The sequence below is a fragment of the Solanum stenotomum genome, chromosome 6, assembly GCF_019186545.1.
Source record: "Solanum stenotomum isolate F172 chromosome 6, ASM1918654v1, whole genome shotgun sequence".
Taxonomy (NCBI): Eukaryota; Viridiplantae; Streptophyta; class Magnoliopsida; order Solanales; family Solanaceae; genus Solanum; species Solanum stenotomum.
Genome location: NC_064287.1, coordinates 18,972,120 through 18,987,663, shown reverse-complemented (window position 1 = coordinate 18,987,663; position 15,544 = coordinate 18,972,120). Strand labels below are relative to the sequence as shown.

Here is a 15,544-nt window from a genome sequence, read left to right as displayed (position 1 = left end):
ATGAGAAGAAGGGTGATTGAAATTTTTTCGAACATTGAATATATTTGTCATATTGCAAATTCTTAGTTGAGCCAAAGTCCAAATACTAGACAACCTTTAAGCAAAAGAAGTAAATCAAACACAAGCACGAGGTAGCACATAACAAGCCAAAATTATAATATCAAATGAGTGATGCAAAACTCTCAGAGTGGGACAAATAACTAAAAGAGAAAAATAAACGTCACATAATTGATTCAAGCCTTACTTTTTCAATTTGAAATTTAGAGTCAAAGAAAATTCTTAACTCCGTTTGACATAATTTGGCTTGATTTAATTATTATGATCACATTGACACATAATATGTAATTTGTCTAAAGGGTGTTGGGGTCCTTGAAACGATAGGGTGGCTACTAATAGCGTGAATTGACACCAAGGGTCAAACCACCTAAAGTCTATGCAGCATGTATGATCTAATGGAGATCTCTAAGAATTGGTTCGACACGAACTTGAAGAGGTTCTATGTGAGAGTGCACATGGTTCCACGGTAGTAAAACTATCCGCATTCGACATGCCTCAGTCATCTCTCTAATATAGGGTATTTAAAGAGAATTGGAGTATTTATGAGATGTGCAAAATCACACACCATTACAAGAAAAATATAAGTAAAAAGAAAAAGAAAAGGGTCCCTATTGGGGGAAGTATGAGCGGAATGTCAGTTTATCAAAGAAATAAACACTTAGCATGTAGATGGAAAGCAGTAACAAATCAACAGTTATAGAAAGCAGTAAATAAATAACTACATAAATAAGCATGCAAACACATAAAGGAATTAAGCAAATAAGGAAAGGAAATAGGGATTAAACATGGACATAACAAATAAGGAAAATGGGAAAAGATTAAGCATGAAAGTAAGTGAATATGTAATTTAGACATGGAATAAAAATAAAAGGAAAGGAAATAACAACTTAGACATGGAAATAGCACAACAACAAGAAAAATACAAAAAGCGAATAAACCCCACATAAAGCATGAAATAGATAATGGTAAGAACCTAGTTATCCGCAGCAGAGTCGTCATTCTTTCGCGCCCTATTTTTCGCAAAATGGGTTTCGGCGCACGACCTAACAACTCTTTTGGGTTTGAATGAAATGAAGAGTTGCCACTGAACGAATTAAAGCGCGTTAGGGTACCCTATCTAGCCTAACTAAATCTAACTTAAAGGTCAACAAACCATAGATCGGGTAAGGGTTCAAATTACCTCGAGGGGAAGGTATTAAGCATCCCTCGAGGTCCACAAAGATGGATCCCGACCGTATCTCATGCAATTTATGTGGGGATTACAAGTAGCAATTAAGGTCAGATATTGGAAAGATTATAGAATCATCAAGCAAGCAAGAGTAAGGCTATCTTCTTAATAGAATATTTGTCTTGAATTAAAGGGCACAAAAATGGCATTTTTAAAGAGGTACAAATCCGAAAAATCATAAAGAATCGATTCAATCTATAAGAAAATCTCAACTCATGTTCATGATGAAATCTGCCTAAGCATTATTGATTTTTCATAAAGAACGAGCCTAGCATGTAAAATTCAGTCAAAACTAAGAACTTTAATGAAATGAGATTTTAGTCGAAATGAGAACGAACCTAGACGGACGGATCTTTTATCTAAAATTTGGGAAATTACTGGAGCTATTAGCTTGTTTAATTGTTCTCATAGCTATTGACCGGAGCTTAAATGTTCTTGTTTTCCGCCTACCGGAACTCGCCATTGTTGTCCGACTGCTGGAGTTTCGCAGTTGCTCGCCTCCACTGGGGGTTGTCGGATGAGGAAAAGACGAAAGGAAGGAGGTCACCTGGTTGCTGCTATCCGCATGGCTTGTCCTCGTCGGAGCTCGTCATTGTTGGTTTCTCTCGCCAAGCTGCTAGTCACCTGGGACTGGTTTGTAAGTCGATGTTATCTCTGTATAGTTGATCTACGTGCATTTGTGGAATTACTATTAAATATCTACATATTTTTAGACAGAAGCAAATAGATCGACTTAGTCTATGTAGTTTACCAATCACAAATCAATAGACACGCACAAAAATTAGCACCAAGACTTGAGAAATTATTTTTTCTATTGTCTTTATCGATGAAAGTGTATCAAATAAAAAACAAAGTGTTAAACCAACAAATATTAGTGATCTAGTGGCAGAATCGTACCCCAGTCACGATACTTATAACCTGGATTGTATTTTTGAAATGATGCATTTTATAATTGTGTAATTTAAGAAAATTCATGAATTGAACTTTTTCATTTTTACAAAATGGACCGAATTCATTGGTTTTAATATTTTCCCTCGCCAATTAACGAAAGGACTCTGTCTATTTCTTATGAAGCACTTATATTATTGTTTTTGTAAGTTGTCACTTGTAATTATGAACAATTGTAGCAAAAAAAAATTGTATTTAGCTATGAATTTTTTTCGTAGCAAATAGTTGAATTATTCACTACAAATTTTAAGTCGTCGTTATTTAACACATTACATATTTTGTGACAATTCTTTTGTTGTCACTAAATCACAGATTGTTTAGAGACAATAAAATCTTTGTCACCAATTATTTATACTATTAGTGACGAAAATAAATATCATAATTAAAGCTAAATTCTTATAGCTAAAACTTATAATATTTAACTATGAATTCAAATTTGTCGATATTGTAACAACATATTTTTTTAGATGAATTTTTTTTGGGTAAAAAAATCAATAATTTTAAGACAAAAAGTAATTTGTCATGAATTAGATACATTATTAGTGACGAAATAATGTGTCACCAATAACTTTAAATCCGTGACTAACACTACTTAACAAATGGCGCCAATTAATTTTTTGGTGGTAAACTATAGTAGATGAAACTTTGCTACGTATTTTTTTGTTTCGTCACTAAAAGTATGTCTCATATATTTAAGCACGAAAAGTAAATTTTGTCACTAAAAGCGAATAATTAGTGACAAATTTGATATCATAGCTAATAATTTCGTAGTTATATATCACATTTGTTGTAGTGCGCGCCTGGCTGCTGGTTACTACCAGCGGTTCACGCCGGAGGTTTGCCATAGCAGGTGGAATTGAGAGAGAGAGAGGCGGCTGATTTCCTTAGTGGCTTGCCGGTTCTTGCGGAGGCGACGATCTGAGGAAGAAGAGAGAGGAGGAGCGACGCTTTGGAGAAGAGAGAGAGAATGACTGGAAAAAATTGTAGGGTTTTGGTCCTTTTTTTGGAAATAAAAGCTTGATAGAACCGGTCCGTTGATTTAGATTGAAATGAGAGGTTAAGATTAAAAGAAATGAGATCGACGGTCAGGATTAACAGATAGGGTTGGCTACAATTGAAATTAATAATGGCTACAATTGAAATAAATTGGAATTGGAGTGGCTAGAATTGAAAGGAATTAGAACAGAATAGGCTAAAATTTAAATAATTTAGAGAAAATTTAAGGAAATGCTATCCAATTAAAATACTACCTACATTAAAATAGGGTAAAGTGTCAAATATGCCCCTAAACTATTCGAAAAGGTCTAGATATACCCTCCGTTTAAAGTTTGGCTCACTCATGCCCTCGCCGTCCAACTTTTGGTTTAAATATGCCCTTATGGGAGTTAGTTGGCATGCTGGACATATCCAGCTCATTTTTCATTCTTTAAATGCCACATGGAATTGCCATGTCATTTTGACTTTACCACATGGCATTTATATGAAAATGGAAAGGGATCAATTATACCCCTAAAAAATTCGAGCCCATAAACACCTAATCCGACCCATAAATCAACTCCCCCCCCCCTTTTAAATAAACTACCCGACCCATTTCAACAATTTTGTTTAAATTTTTATTTTTTCGGTAAATTCCAAAAATTAGTAATTGATTAATAAAAAATAGGAAAAATTTGAAAAAGAAATATAAAATTAATGTGAGGGCATGAGTGAGCCAAACTTTAAACGGAGGGTATATCTAAACCTTTTCGAATAGTTTAGGGACATATTTGACCATTTACCCATTAAAATATTAAAATCACTTAAATTTTAAAACAATTGAGTAAAATAATTATTTCGAGTTTAACTATTATAATAACTTAATAATTTTTGGAAATACATATATTTTTATTTAGATAAAATTAATTAAAATCTTAAACATGAAATATATTTTAAAAATACGTATTTAATCGAATAGCACTTCCAAAGGGGTTATTGGTCGGTCAAAATTGGGTGTCAACAACCCTTTTGGTTATTTCCAAACTATTGTACTATAATATGTAAAGTAGTTAAGAACCTCATTACATGAAGGATAAATATGAAAACAAAGTCTCAACAATTCACTTAATATGAACTAGAGGGAGTACTAAACATAGAAATGGGTCATAATTTTTGTGATGGAGTTAAAAGGAAAGAGTGTTGCATAAATTTGGACCGATGAAACAGGTGATTTCGTTACATAAATTGGGGCAAAGGGAACAAATGATTTCTTTCTCATTTGCCTAAATCTTCCTTCCTAGGTTGGTGGGAGGTACGTAGGCCGGCCGTAACAGGTAGCTAGTGAATAGTCATAGTGCGCATGCTGGTCCGGACACCATCATAACAAAAAGAAAAGATAACACAAGATGTGCATTATGGTACAATAATATGTCCTATGTATTTCTGTAAAATGATTGCTTTGATGAACATTTACAATTTTCTAGTGAGAAAACTCTCATTCAGCATATATAGTATCTTGTATGATACATCCATTTACATTTTTGAATTGAAATATACATGTACATGCATCACATAAATAATAATCACAAAATATAAAGGGAAAAAATCACTTGGATATTATTGATGAAAATTGGTAATATCAGAAGTACTCCTTGTGGAACTCGAAACGTGTGGATGTCTTGTAAGTTAATTCTTGTGATAGCTTCTTCAACTCCTTTGCCAAGACAGGCATCCCACAGTAGAAGACTCCTGCATATCATTTTGTCAGTCTCCAGTTTCATTTTGCACTTTTTTCTTTGGGAGAAGGCACAACTCACAAGTAGGGGCGGATTTATGTTGAACCATGGAGGTTCATTCGAACCCCCTTCGTCGAAAAATTACACTATATATATAAAGATTAAAATATTAATTTACGTGTATATATCTACTATTGAACCCCTTGAACATATACCAAAGGCGTAGCTCAGTGGGGTTGGGGGTTCAGGAATTTGCTCTATTTCACGCGAGGTTGCGTGTTCAAATCCGGGCAAAGGCATTTTTTTATCAGCTTATATTTTAGACGTTTTAATTTGTTTAAAAAAATAATAATGCAATCAGAAAACGATGTTTAGTTCCATAAAATTAAAACGCTGATTGGGAATTTAGGATTTATTAGTTTAACCGCTAATTACAAAGTCAAATATTAAAAAACCCTTTTCTTCTTGATTCGATCAGTTTAATCCGACCCGTTTATTTGTGGATATTATTTACGTGATTAATTTTTTTTGAACCCCCTTGATGAAAATCCTCCCTCCGCCACTGCTCACAAGTATCCCCAGACTATAACCGAAATCCCAGAGACACACCTTAACTAAACTAAAGTCCTATTACCTCCTGAACTCATTTTATATATAATATTGTACACCTTTTGGCTTATTTGGATGCCACGTAAGTCAAAAAGGTGTACAAAATTATAAAAAAAATGAGTTTGGAGGTAATAGGTCCTTAGTTTAGTTAAAGTGTGTCTCTGAATTTGGGTCATAGTCTAGGGAGGTACTTTTACTTTTTCCCATTTTTCTTTCTAATTTTTCTGTTATATTTAGTGTCTCTTTCTTTTTTAATATACAATGTTAATTGGGAAGTGCCCGGTTGGATGTTCTACCTTGTAATGCTTCAATAAGATAAATACTTTCTGGTGTTAGTTGATCTAATTGTTTGAATGTTTCATGAACTATGAAGAGTTTACAATTCATGACTTCTGTAATAACTGATCTATGCCTTTAGGTCCTTTCTAATTGTAGAGTTATGTCCACTCTGTTTTTATCTAATCAACGACCATTTTGTTCTTTGGATATAGCAATATTGCTGCATTTTTTAGATTCTTCTTCAAGCTTGTATATAACTTTTGAGAGAAAATGACGAAATGACCCCAATCTATTACCGAATTTTTAACTATACACTAACAATTCACGGGAGTTATATTACCCCTTGGACTACTTTAAAATGAAATAAATAACCCTTCAAGTATTAAGTTGGCATGGAATGTGTATTTCACTCTCTTTGATAGAGTGAGTTGCCTGTTTTTTTTTTTTTAATTTCCGTTTTTTTCTCTTTTCTTTTTTCTTTCTCTTTCTTTCTTCTTATCTATCTATACAACTAGAACTTCTTCACCATTATCATTGGTGAAGCTTCATCAATGGATGTTTGGTATAAAAATTATCAACAATTAATGCATTTTATGTATAAATAATTTTTCAATAAACTTATTTAGAACATATCTAACAAATTAAATTTATTGCTAAAAAAAATAAAAATATACCATTACTTGATTTTTTTTTAAAGTTATGGACTCAAGAGTAACAAAGTCAATGTGAAGTAATTGTATTTTTTTAAAAAAATAAATCAAATTGTTAAATTTATTGCTAAAAAAAAATATATACCCATTACTTGATTTTTTAAAAAAGTCATGGACTCAAGAGTAACAAAGTCAATGTGAAGCAAAACATTATTTTCTACTTTTTTAAAGAAGGTTCCTACATGTTCTCCTAAAACCCATGAAGAATCAAAATCAAATACTCAAATTATAAATTAATCATGAACATTTTAGAGGGAAAAAGAATGGGGAACAGAGAGATATTTCTCAAATTGGTGTTACAAATTGGTCTGCTCATCCACAATGGATCTGAGTCGACGATGGAATAGTCGGAGGTTAAATTTGATCTCGAATGTTCATGACCCATTCAATGTGTATTTGGAATTTTCTAATGAAGAAAATCAAATGAAATGTAAAAAAAAAAACTATGAAAAGATTGTTGAATTGGTCGAATGAAAGATTTGATTAAGGCCACTATCTTCTAGGCTCTAGAGATTCGGAGTGGGTGAAAAGCTTACCAAAATTTTCGTTCTTATAAATTGTTAGAGATATAGAAATTTGTTGAGGTAAAAGATGGTGTTTATTATAGTTTAGGGTTGAAGAAATGATTGAGGAAGAAAGGAGGAGGAAAGAGGAGAATTTTTTTTTAAAAAAAATATTATTAAATGGTGAAATACACGTGTCAAGTGCTTGTATTTCACCACAAGACACATGTCTGATAATGATGTTCCAGGGAGAAAATAAATCTACTTTAAAATAGTCAAGGATAGTAATAGGACCCCTTTGAAATATAAGTGTGTAATTGGAAATTCGATAATAGGTTAGAGGATTATTTGACTATTTTCTCTAACCTTTGATATTTGTTGTTTTATTAGCTTCTACTATGTGATGATTATCATTAGAATGAGGATGTCTCATTTTTGCTGAATTAATCAATAAGCATTAGGTCTAAGTTAACTAGCAAAATCATGTAGGAAGGGGCACTTGTCAGAACTGCTGGTGCTTAATAAATTATCATAATTGAGATTGTAGAAATTCTTTACCAACTGTAGAGTAGGGATGTTTCAAAGCTATTCTCTTGAACACTTCAGTCCATTTGGGCCTTGCAAAATGTGTCCTCACCTGCAGTAGAGTTGGTTTTAATGTCGGTAGAATTAAAAAGATTTCACTTTGATAAGGTCTATGTGAGGTTAGTAATGGATCATACCCTAGTGCCAGACAAGATGTCAACACCATGTTTTGCATGATTAAGTGCCTGGAGCATGGTGATGAGAGTTGATCTGGCATCACCTTCTTCATAAACACTCGTAAGATAATTATGCATCTCTATCTGACCCTGTTCCATCACCAGAATACAGAACATAACTGAGTTGATGGCAATAATATTAAAACAGAAATCGACTAACGTAGAATTCCAATTAGGAGCATTTTAAGGACATGTAGCAAGAAGTATGTTTGTACTACTTTGTGATCCATCTCTGCAACTTCATTCATCACTCCTTTGAACCACTCTAAAGATCCAGGTTCTCTGGTAACCCAATAAAAATGTGCACTTCTTGTCCTTTGTGATTTCTTTTTTACACTTGATGCTGAGCTTGAAGAAGCAAAACTTGTCCAGCTATCATCTGATGCGCTGGTCTCAGTATTCGAATCCTGAACAGAATCATGGACGGAAAATATTTACTTGTAGCCTTACAACGTTATTGCTTTGAAGTTATGATGAAGTAAGATTTACCACATTTTCATGTGCTCTTGTATTGTTCAGTAGATCCTTCAGGATACTTATAAAAGGTGTAGCTCCAATACCAAGCCCTACAAGAAGTAAGACATCATAATTTTGATACTCTTGTGCTGGTGCTCCATATGGTCCATCAACTAACAATCGAGGTAAACAACTGCATGGTCGATAGCATTTTTAGAACTTGTAAAGGAAATCACGATGTACGTTTGATTACTGGAAAGAAATAGTAAAGTTACCCTCTTTGATCAACATTTTCATGTTCTTTGAACTTTGCTCGACCAACTACACATACTGGAATCTCTGTGAATACCATCTTAAGTTCTTTTGTCCAGTCACCTACGATCCGGATATAAACACTGAGGTAGTCATCTCCTGGTGCTGATGTTATAGAAAATGGATGCCTGGAGAAATATTGAGATATATGTTCAATGCCTGTTCGGAACATAATAAGCTTTATTGAAGAAGTTAGTTAGAAATCAGTTAGAATGTTCTAGAAGCAAAATTAGTTACTAACTAACTACTACTTGGCATTAGGCAAATAAGGCGTGTGTTGGTTAGCATTTGTAATGTGTACAGATGGTGTGAGCTATATAAGAGTGTTTACTCTCATTGTAACAGAATCAATTCAGATAATAAAATTCTCTCAAAGTTCATCTCGTTCATCAAGTTCATATCCATGGAAGATCAAGCTTCCATGGATTCAATCACACAACACTAAATTGACATGGTATCAGAGCAGCGACTTAAGGATCATCTCACAAGCTGCGTATAGTTTTTTTTTTAGATCCAATTTTATTACAGAAGTTACTGCTATGGGTGACCTGACAGTAGCAACCCTAGAACACAATCATCCTCTATATCTGCATTCTTCTGATACACCTGGTACATCACTGATTGCGATCAAGCTCACAGGACCAGAGAACTATGGATTATGGAGTAGATCACTACGACTTGCATTGCTGGTGAAGAACAAGCTAGGATTTGTGGATGGTTCATGCTTGAAAGGCACATACAAAGGTGATTTAGCAGCTCAATGGGAAAGGTGTAATGCTGTGGTGCTTTCGTGGATAAGTAGCACTGTGGCTCAAGAATTACTCACTACAATTGTTTATGCTTCCAATGCTAAACGAGTTTGGGATGACTTCAAGGAGAGGTTCGACAAATCCAACCTCACTAGAGTATATCAACTTTGGGCAGAGGTATCTTCATTGAAACAAGGTACTGATTCTGTTACAGCTTACTATTCAAAATTAAGAGATCTATGGGATGAATTGGATGTATTAGTTCCAGCTCCTTTATGTAATTGTGCTGAAGCTAAACCCTATATTGAGCACTTAAGCCAACAGAGATTATTGATGTTCCTTATGGGACTCAATGAATCCTACAGTCATGTGAGGAGTGACATATTGCTTAAGGTGGCTGTTCCGACTGTTAATCAGGCTTATGCAACTGTTATCCAAGAGGAAAGCCAGAAGTCATTAGGAGTCATGGATCTCCACAAGGAACCTCTCACAATGATGGTAAATAGGAGACAAACCTTCAAGGGAAAGAAGTTATGGGATACAACATGTGAGCATTGTGGTTATAAGAACCATCTCTCCAAGGATTGTTACAGGATTGTAGGATATCCTAATGATTTTAAGAGCAAGAAGAAACAAGGTGATACTTATGGTGGTAACCAGGGATACAGAGGACAAGGTGATACTGGAAGTACTCATAACAGAGGACAAGGTGATACTGGAAGTACTCATAGGTCCAATAATCAGAACTCTAGTTTCAGATCATATGCCAACTATGCTTCAAATGCAGGCCATCGAGATGAATTGACTCTCACTGAAGAGGAATACAATCATGTGCAAAATCTGAGGCATAACACCACCAGTACAGATGTTGGAGATAGCAGTGAATGCAAAGCTAATCTAGCAGGTAATGTGTTTTTGACACCTACTGATTCTGAAAGTAGTTGGATCATTGACTCTGGAGCTACTCATCATATTACTTCATCTAAAGATCTATTAGCTGAACTAAGTTGTCCAAGTGATCAGAGGACAAACACTGTCCAACTACCAACAGGAAAAAAGGCTCATATCACAAACACTGGAAATTCTATTATTTTGGGAAGCTATAAAGTGCAAGATGTGCTACATGTGCCTGATTTCAAGTTTAACTTGTTGTCAGTTGCCAGGTTAACTAAAGACCTATCATGTAGTGTTAGTTTCTTCCCTAATTTTTGTGTGATGCAGGCACTCTCAAGTGGCAAGGTGATTGGGATTGGTAGAGAATATGGTGGTCTGTACTTGTTGAAAGATACTATAAAGGTTGTTGCCAATGCTGTCAATAAGGATACCAGTCTAACAGCTTTGTGGCATCTCAGACTTGGACACCCCTCTTTTACTGCTATGCAACACATTTCAACTATTCAGGATCAACTCACTAATCAACCTTGCTGTCATATCTGCCCTCAGGCAAAGCAAAGTAGACCTGTTTTTTCTGATAGCTCTCACAAATCTAGTACTATTTTTCAGTTGTTACATGTAGATGTCTGGGGTCCTTACAAAACCCCCACTTATGATAGGAAGCAATATTTTGTAACCATTGTGGATGATTACAGTAGGTTCTCTTGGGCTTGCTTAATACATTCAAAGGCTGAAGTTCATTCTGTACTGAAAGATTTTTTGCTAATGATAAACACTCAATTTGGCATGAAGGTGAAAGTGTTAAGGTCTGACAATGGGACAGAATTCATGAATACAAAATGTAGGGAGTTATTTTCCTCACTTGGTATTGTGCATCAAAGTTCTTGTGCATATACACCCCAGCAAAATGGGGTGGTTGAAAGAAAGCATTGGCACATACTTAATACTGCTAGGGCCTTAAAATTTCAAGGTAATATTCCTATTTCTTACTGGGGTTATTGTGTCAAGGCTGCAGTCTACCTTATAAATAAACTTCCTACTTCAGTCCTACAAGGGAAGTCTCCACATGAGTTACTGTATGGAACCAAACCACAACTAGATCACTTAAGAGTTTTTGGTTGTCTATGTTTTGTTTCCATACTTCCCAGGCCTGATAAATTTGCTCCAAGAGCTAAGAAAGCTGTCTTTATGGGTTATGCTGAAACTCAAAAGGGGTATAGAGTACTGGATTTGGAATCCAATTCCTTTCTTGTTAGCAGAGATGTTACCTTTATGGAGGATCAGTTCCCATTCAAGCAAGTGTTAAATTCCCAAAATTCAACTTCTCAGATTCCTGCATGGTCTCCAATGTTTGATGATCATGAGGTATTTGAAATGCATCCTGAGGATTCAGCTGGTATCTTACAGGATAGTGCATCTCATAATGTCTCCACTGAAGCTGTAGATTCAACAGATGAATCAAGTAATGAACCAGTTATTGAGGATTGCACTACTAGATCAGTCTCAGAAAACTGCACTGAAAATCCAGTCCCACAGATAATAGCTCCTGCTCCAGCTGCTGTCAATCCTGAGCAGCCCAGCATAAGATCACAAAGGTCCATTAGGCCCCCTATTTGGCATAAGGATTACCTTGTGTCCAAAAACCAAAAGCTAGCTCACACTACTTGTCTTTATCCAATTACTGACTACATTGCTTATTCAAGGATAAGCCCCTCTTATAAGTCCTTCCTGACTTGTCTATCCACTGTATCTGAACCTGCCAGTTTTAAGGAGGCCTCTAAAAGCAAAGAGTGGATTGCAGCAATGCAGGATGAAATAATTGCATTAGAGCAAAATGGAACTTGGACTGTCGTTGATCTTCCACCTGGAAAGAAGGCCATTGGGTCTAAATGGGTTTATAAGGTCAAGCTTCAAGCCAATGGACAAGTGGAGAGGTATAAAGCTAGATTGGTTGCTAAGGGATATAGTCAACAAGAGGGACTAGACTATCATGAGACTTTTTCCCCAGTAGCTAAGATGGTCACAGTTAGGACTACCATCAGTGTAGCCGCTTCTCACAACTGGCCTCTTTACCAAATGGATGTACACAATGCCTTCTTGCAAGGTGATCTTATGGAAGATGTATACATGGAAATGCCACAAGGTTTCCAAAAACAAGGGGAATACAAGGTATGTAAATTGCTTAAATCCTTATATGGGCTCAAACAGGCTTCACGACAATGGAACCTAAAGCTCACTGAAGTTCTCTTGGATGCTGGTTATTCACAAAGTCCATATGATCATTCTCTTTTTACAAAGAGAGATGGTCAAAGCATTGCTGTGATTCTTATATATGTGGATGATTTGCTTATAACTGGGAATAGTAGGAAGCTGATCCAAGAGTTAAAACACTCACTGCATAGCAGATTTAAAATTAAGGATCTTGGTGATCTCAAATTTTTCTTAGGAATTGAAGTTATGAGATCTAAGTCTGGCATACTACTTAATCAGAGGAAGTATGCTCTTGAACTTATCTCAGCTACTGGCCTTAGTGGAGCAAAGCCAGCAAACACTCCTTTGGAGGCAAATGTGAAGCTGACTACTGTGGAATATGATGAATTAACTGGTGCTACTGAAGATCCAATGTACAAAGATGTCACAGGCTATCAAAGGCTGGTTGGAAGGTTATTGTATCTAACCATAACCAGACCTGACATTAGCTTTACAGTGCAGGTATTATCACAGTTTATGCAACAGCCTAAAAGATCACATTGGGAAGCAGCAATGAGGCTAGTGAGATACATCAAAACCAATCCAGGTCAAGGGATACTATTAAGCAACAAGAAGAGCCTAGAACTTGAAGCATTTTGTGACTCAGACTGGGCAGCCTGTCCAAACACAAGAAGGTCTGTGACTGGCTACTTGATTAAGTTGGGTGATTCACTCATATCCTGGAAGTCAAAGAAGCAGCACACTGTCAGCAGGAGCTCTGCAGAGGCTGAGTATAGGAGTATGGCTGGAGTAGTTGCAGAGGTTATATGGCTGGTTGGAATACTGAAGGAACTGAATGTTAATGTTACAACTCCTGTAAAGTTACATTGTGACAACAAGGCTGCTTTGCAAATAGCTGCTAACCCCATCTTTCATGAGAGGACAAAGCACATAGAGATTGATTGTCATTTTGTAAGGGAAAGGATCAAGAGTGGAATGATACTGCCTACCTATGTTAACACCAAGCAACAACCAGCAGATATACTAACAAAGGGTCTTGGAGCCGCTTCTCATCATATGTTACTATCCAAGCTTGGAGTCTTCAATGTGTACTCCGACTAAAGCTTGAGGGGGAATATTGAAGAAGTTAGTTAGAAATCAGTTAGAATGTTCTAGAAGCAAAATTAGTTACTAACTAACTACTACTTGGCATTAGGCAAATAAGGCGTGTGTTGGTTAGCATTTGTAATGTGTACAGATGGTGTGAGCTATATAAGAGTGTTTACTCTCTTTGTAACAGAATCAATTCAGATAATAAAATTCTCTCAAAGTTCATCTCGTTCATCAAGTTCATATCCATGGAAGATCAAGCTTCCATGGATTCAATCACACAACACTAAATTGACAAGCTTGCATGTGAAACAACAATACCTACCATTCAAATGAGGATATTGTTGGGCACTGCAGGAATATATACTGCCCGCTCTTGTATTTGAAGCCAGCTGGTTTTGACATGATCAAACTCAAGACATCTCCTGGAAGTACAGAAACCTGTAAGGTCCGAAAATCAATTCTTTATTTGTCTTGTTCTTCATCTTACTCTCCCTATATTCTTAGGTGGTTCTACAGTTTCATTTTAGGAGCTAGTTTCTTGTACTGTCCCGAGAATACAAGTGTAATTGATGAAAATGCCATCTATTTAACCACATGAATCAGTTTCTTGCCCTTAGCTTGCTAGAGATGAAGGCCTCATTGGCAACTTACCTTCAAGATCTTAACAGCATAGTCTTCTGATCGCCATGTTCTCAAAGTCCTCTCTGCAATGTACAGGATTAACGGAATGGAGATATACATCCACGTCTGCAATAGTTATTGGTGATACATTGTTAACATATAATCTTGGATAAATGTTTTTTTCAATTTAATGCTTTCTTTCTTTGTACTAATTATCTTCATAGTCCTTACCGTCTTCTGATACCATTTGTGGACAAAGAACAGGAATGTTCCGTGTAGTAGTAGCAATATATAGACCAATGCCAGAAGGTGATGAGAATACCAAAAAGCATTAAAGCCTGTTAATAGGTTCAGAGGGGGTGGCAACTTGAGTACGCTCCTCCTGAAGCGTCGTGTTGCCAGTATGAAGGCTATAGTCATCAAAATTACCATAGAAATACCGGTGATGCCCTCAACACCAGTCAAAAGACTTATGTAGCTTGGCTTCAACTTGTCAAAATCAGAAGCTACGAGTGCAAATTTTTCTGGCGATGAGTTAACCAAATGGGGAAAATCACAGGCTAAATGGTTGGTTGCATGAAGTATTATGCCAACAGCTATGGCATGTGCAATAATCTGCAAGTCAATGGCGTAGTTAAGGAATATATGATACTAGTGATAAATTGAGGTATGGAGTGTTTACCTTGTGAAAATTGATATTGTCATCAAATGGAATAAGTATCCTGGCTCTTGTTGAACGTAACCTAGTTAACATATTTCGACAAACTGGTAAAAGGATTAGTGCCATGTTAAACTTGAGTGTCTCGGCAGCCCCTTTAGCTGTAGCCAAACAGTAACCCATTACTTGAAATGCTTCCATTTGCCTATACTGCATGAATTTCCAAGTGAAAAGTCCAATCATAGTGAGAAACCATAGCAAGATAATAGAGCCTCTATGCCAGTTGTCTAAGACAAGGCATTTGAGGGCACGACTTGCTTTCTTTACTATGTTGTTGGCGTTGCTGGTTCCTATGTTTGGACTCCAGTCGACACTGGTTGTGCTTAAAGGCCTACTGTAGCTCATGTAATTGTCCCTTTGTAGAAGAAGTGTTTCCAACTGCCATAACTGAAGGAAAAGGCACATATTAGGGTGTGTTTGGTATGAAGGAAAATGTTTTCCATGGAAAATGTTTTCCTAGTAAATGTTTTCTTGGAAAACAAGTTGATTTTTGATTTATTTTGTCATGTTTGGTTGGTGAGTAGAAAATATTTTCCGGAAAAGATTTTTAGTGTTTGATTTATGAATGAAAAATATTTTTGAAAAATTTCTTTTATTTTTACTAGAGTAGAAAATAATTGTTGAAATTGAAAATATTTTTTAAAAACAAACTTAATTTTTTTTTTTTGGGGTGGGGGGGTCGAGG

General features: G+C 35.8%; 1 protein-coding gene across 1 annotated transcript in view; it reads right to left on the bottom strand.

Annotated features, from left to right (window-relative positions):
* Positions 1–4,648: 4,648 nt before the first annotated feature.
* Positions 4,649–15,544, bottom strand: part of LOC125867540 (respiratory burst oxidase homolog protein E-like) — a 16,594-nt gene continuing 5,698 nt past the window's right edge. Inside the window, exons 5-14 of the mRNA XM_049548080.1 lie at positions 14,824–15,246; positions 14,373–14,756; positions 14,172–14,267; positions 13,843–13,958; positions 8,538–8,702; positions 8,296–8,455; positions 8,025–8,213; positions 7,768–7,896; positions 7,604–7,682; positions 4,649–4,957 (exon numbers count right to left, since the gene is read on the bottom strand). Of these exons, the coding sequence (XP_049404037.1) occupies positions 4,848–4,957; positions 7,604–7,682; positions 7,768–7,896; positions 8,025–8,213; positions 8,296–8,455; positions 8,538–8,702; positions 13,843–13,958; positions 14,172–14,267; positions 14,373–14,756; positions 14,824–15,246 (1,851 nt within the window). The 3' untranslated portion in view covers positions 4,649–4,847. The remainder of the gene's footprint in view (positions 4,958–7,603; positions 7,683–7,767; positions 7,897–8,024; positions 8,214–8,295; positions 8,456–8,537; positions 8,703–13,842; positions 13,959–14,171; positions 14,268–14,372; positions 14,757–14,823; positions 15,247–15,544) is intronic.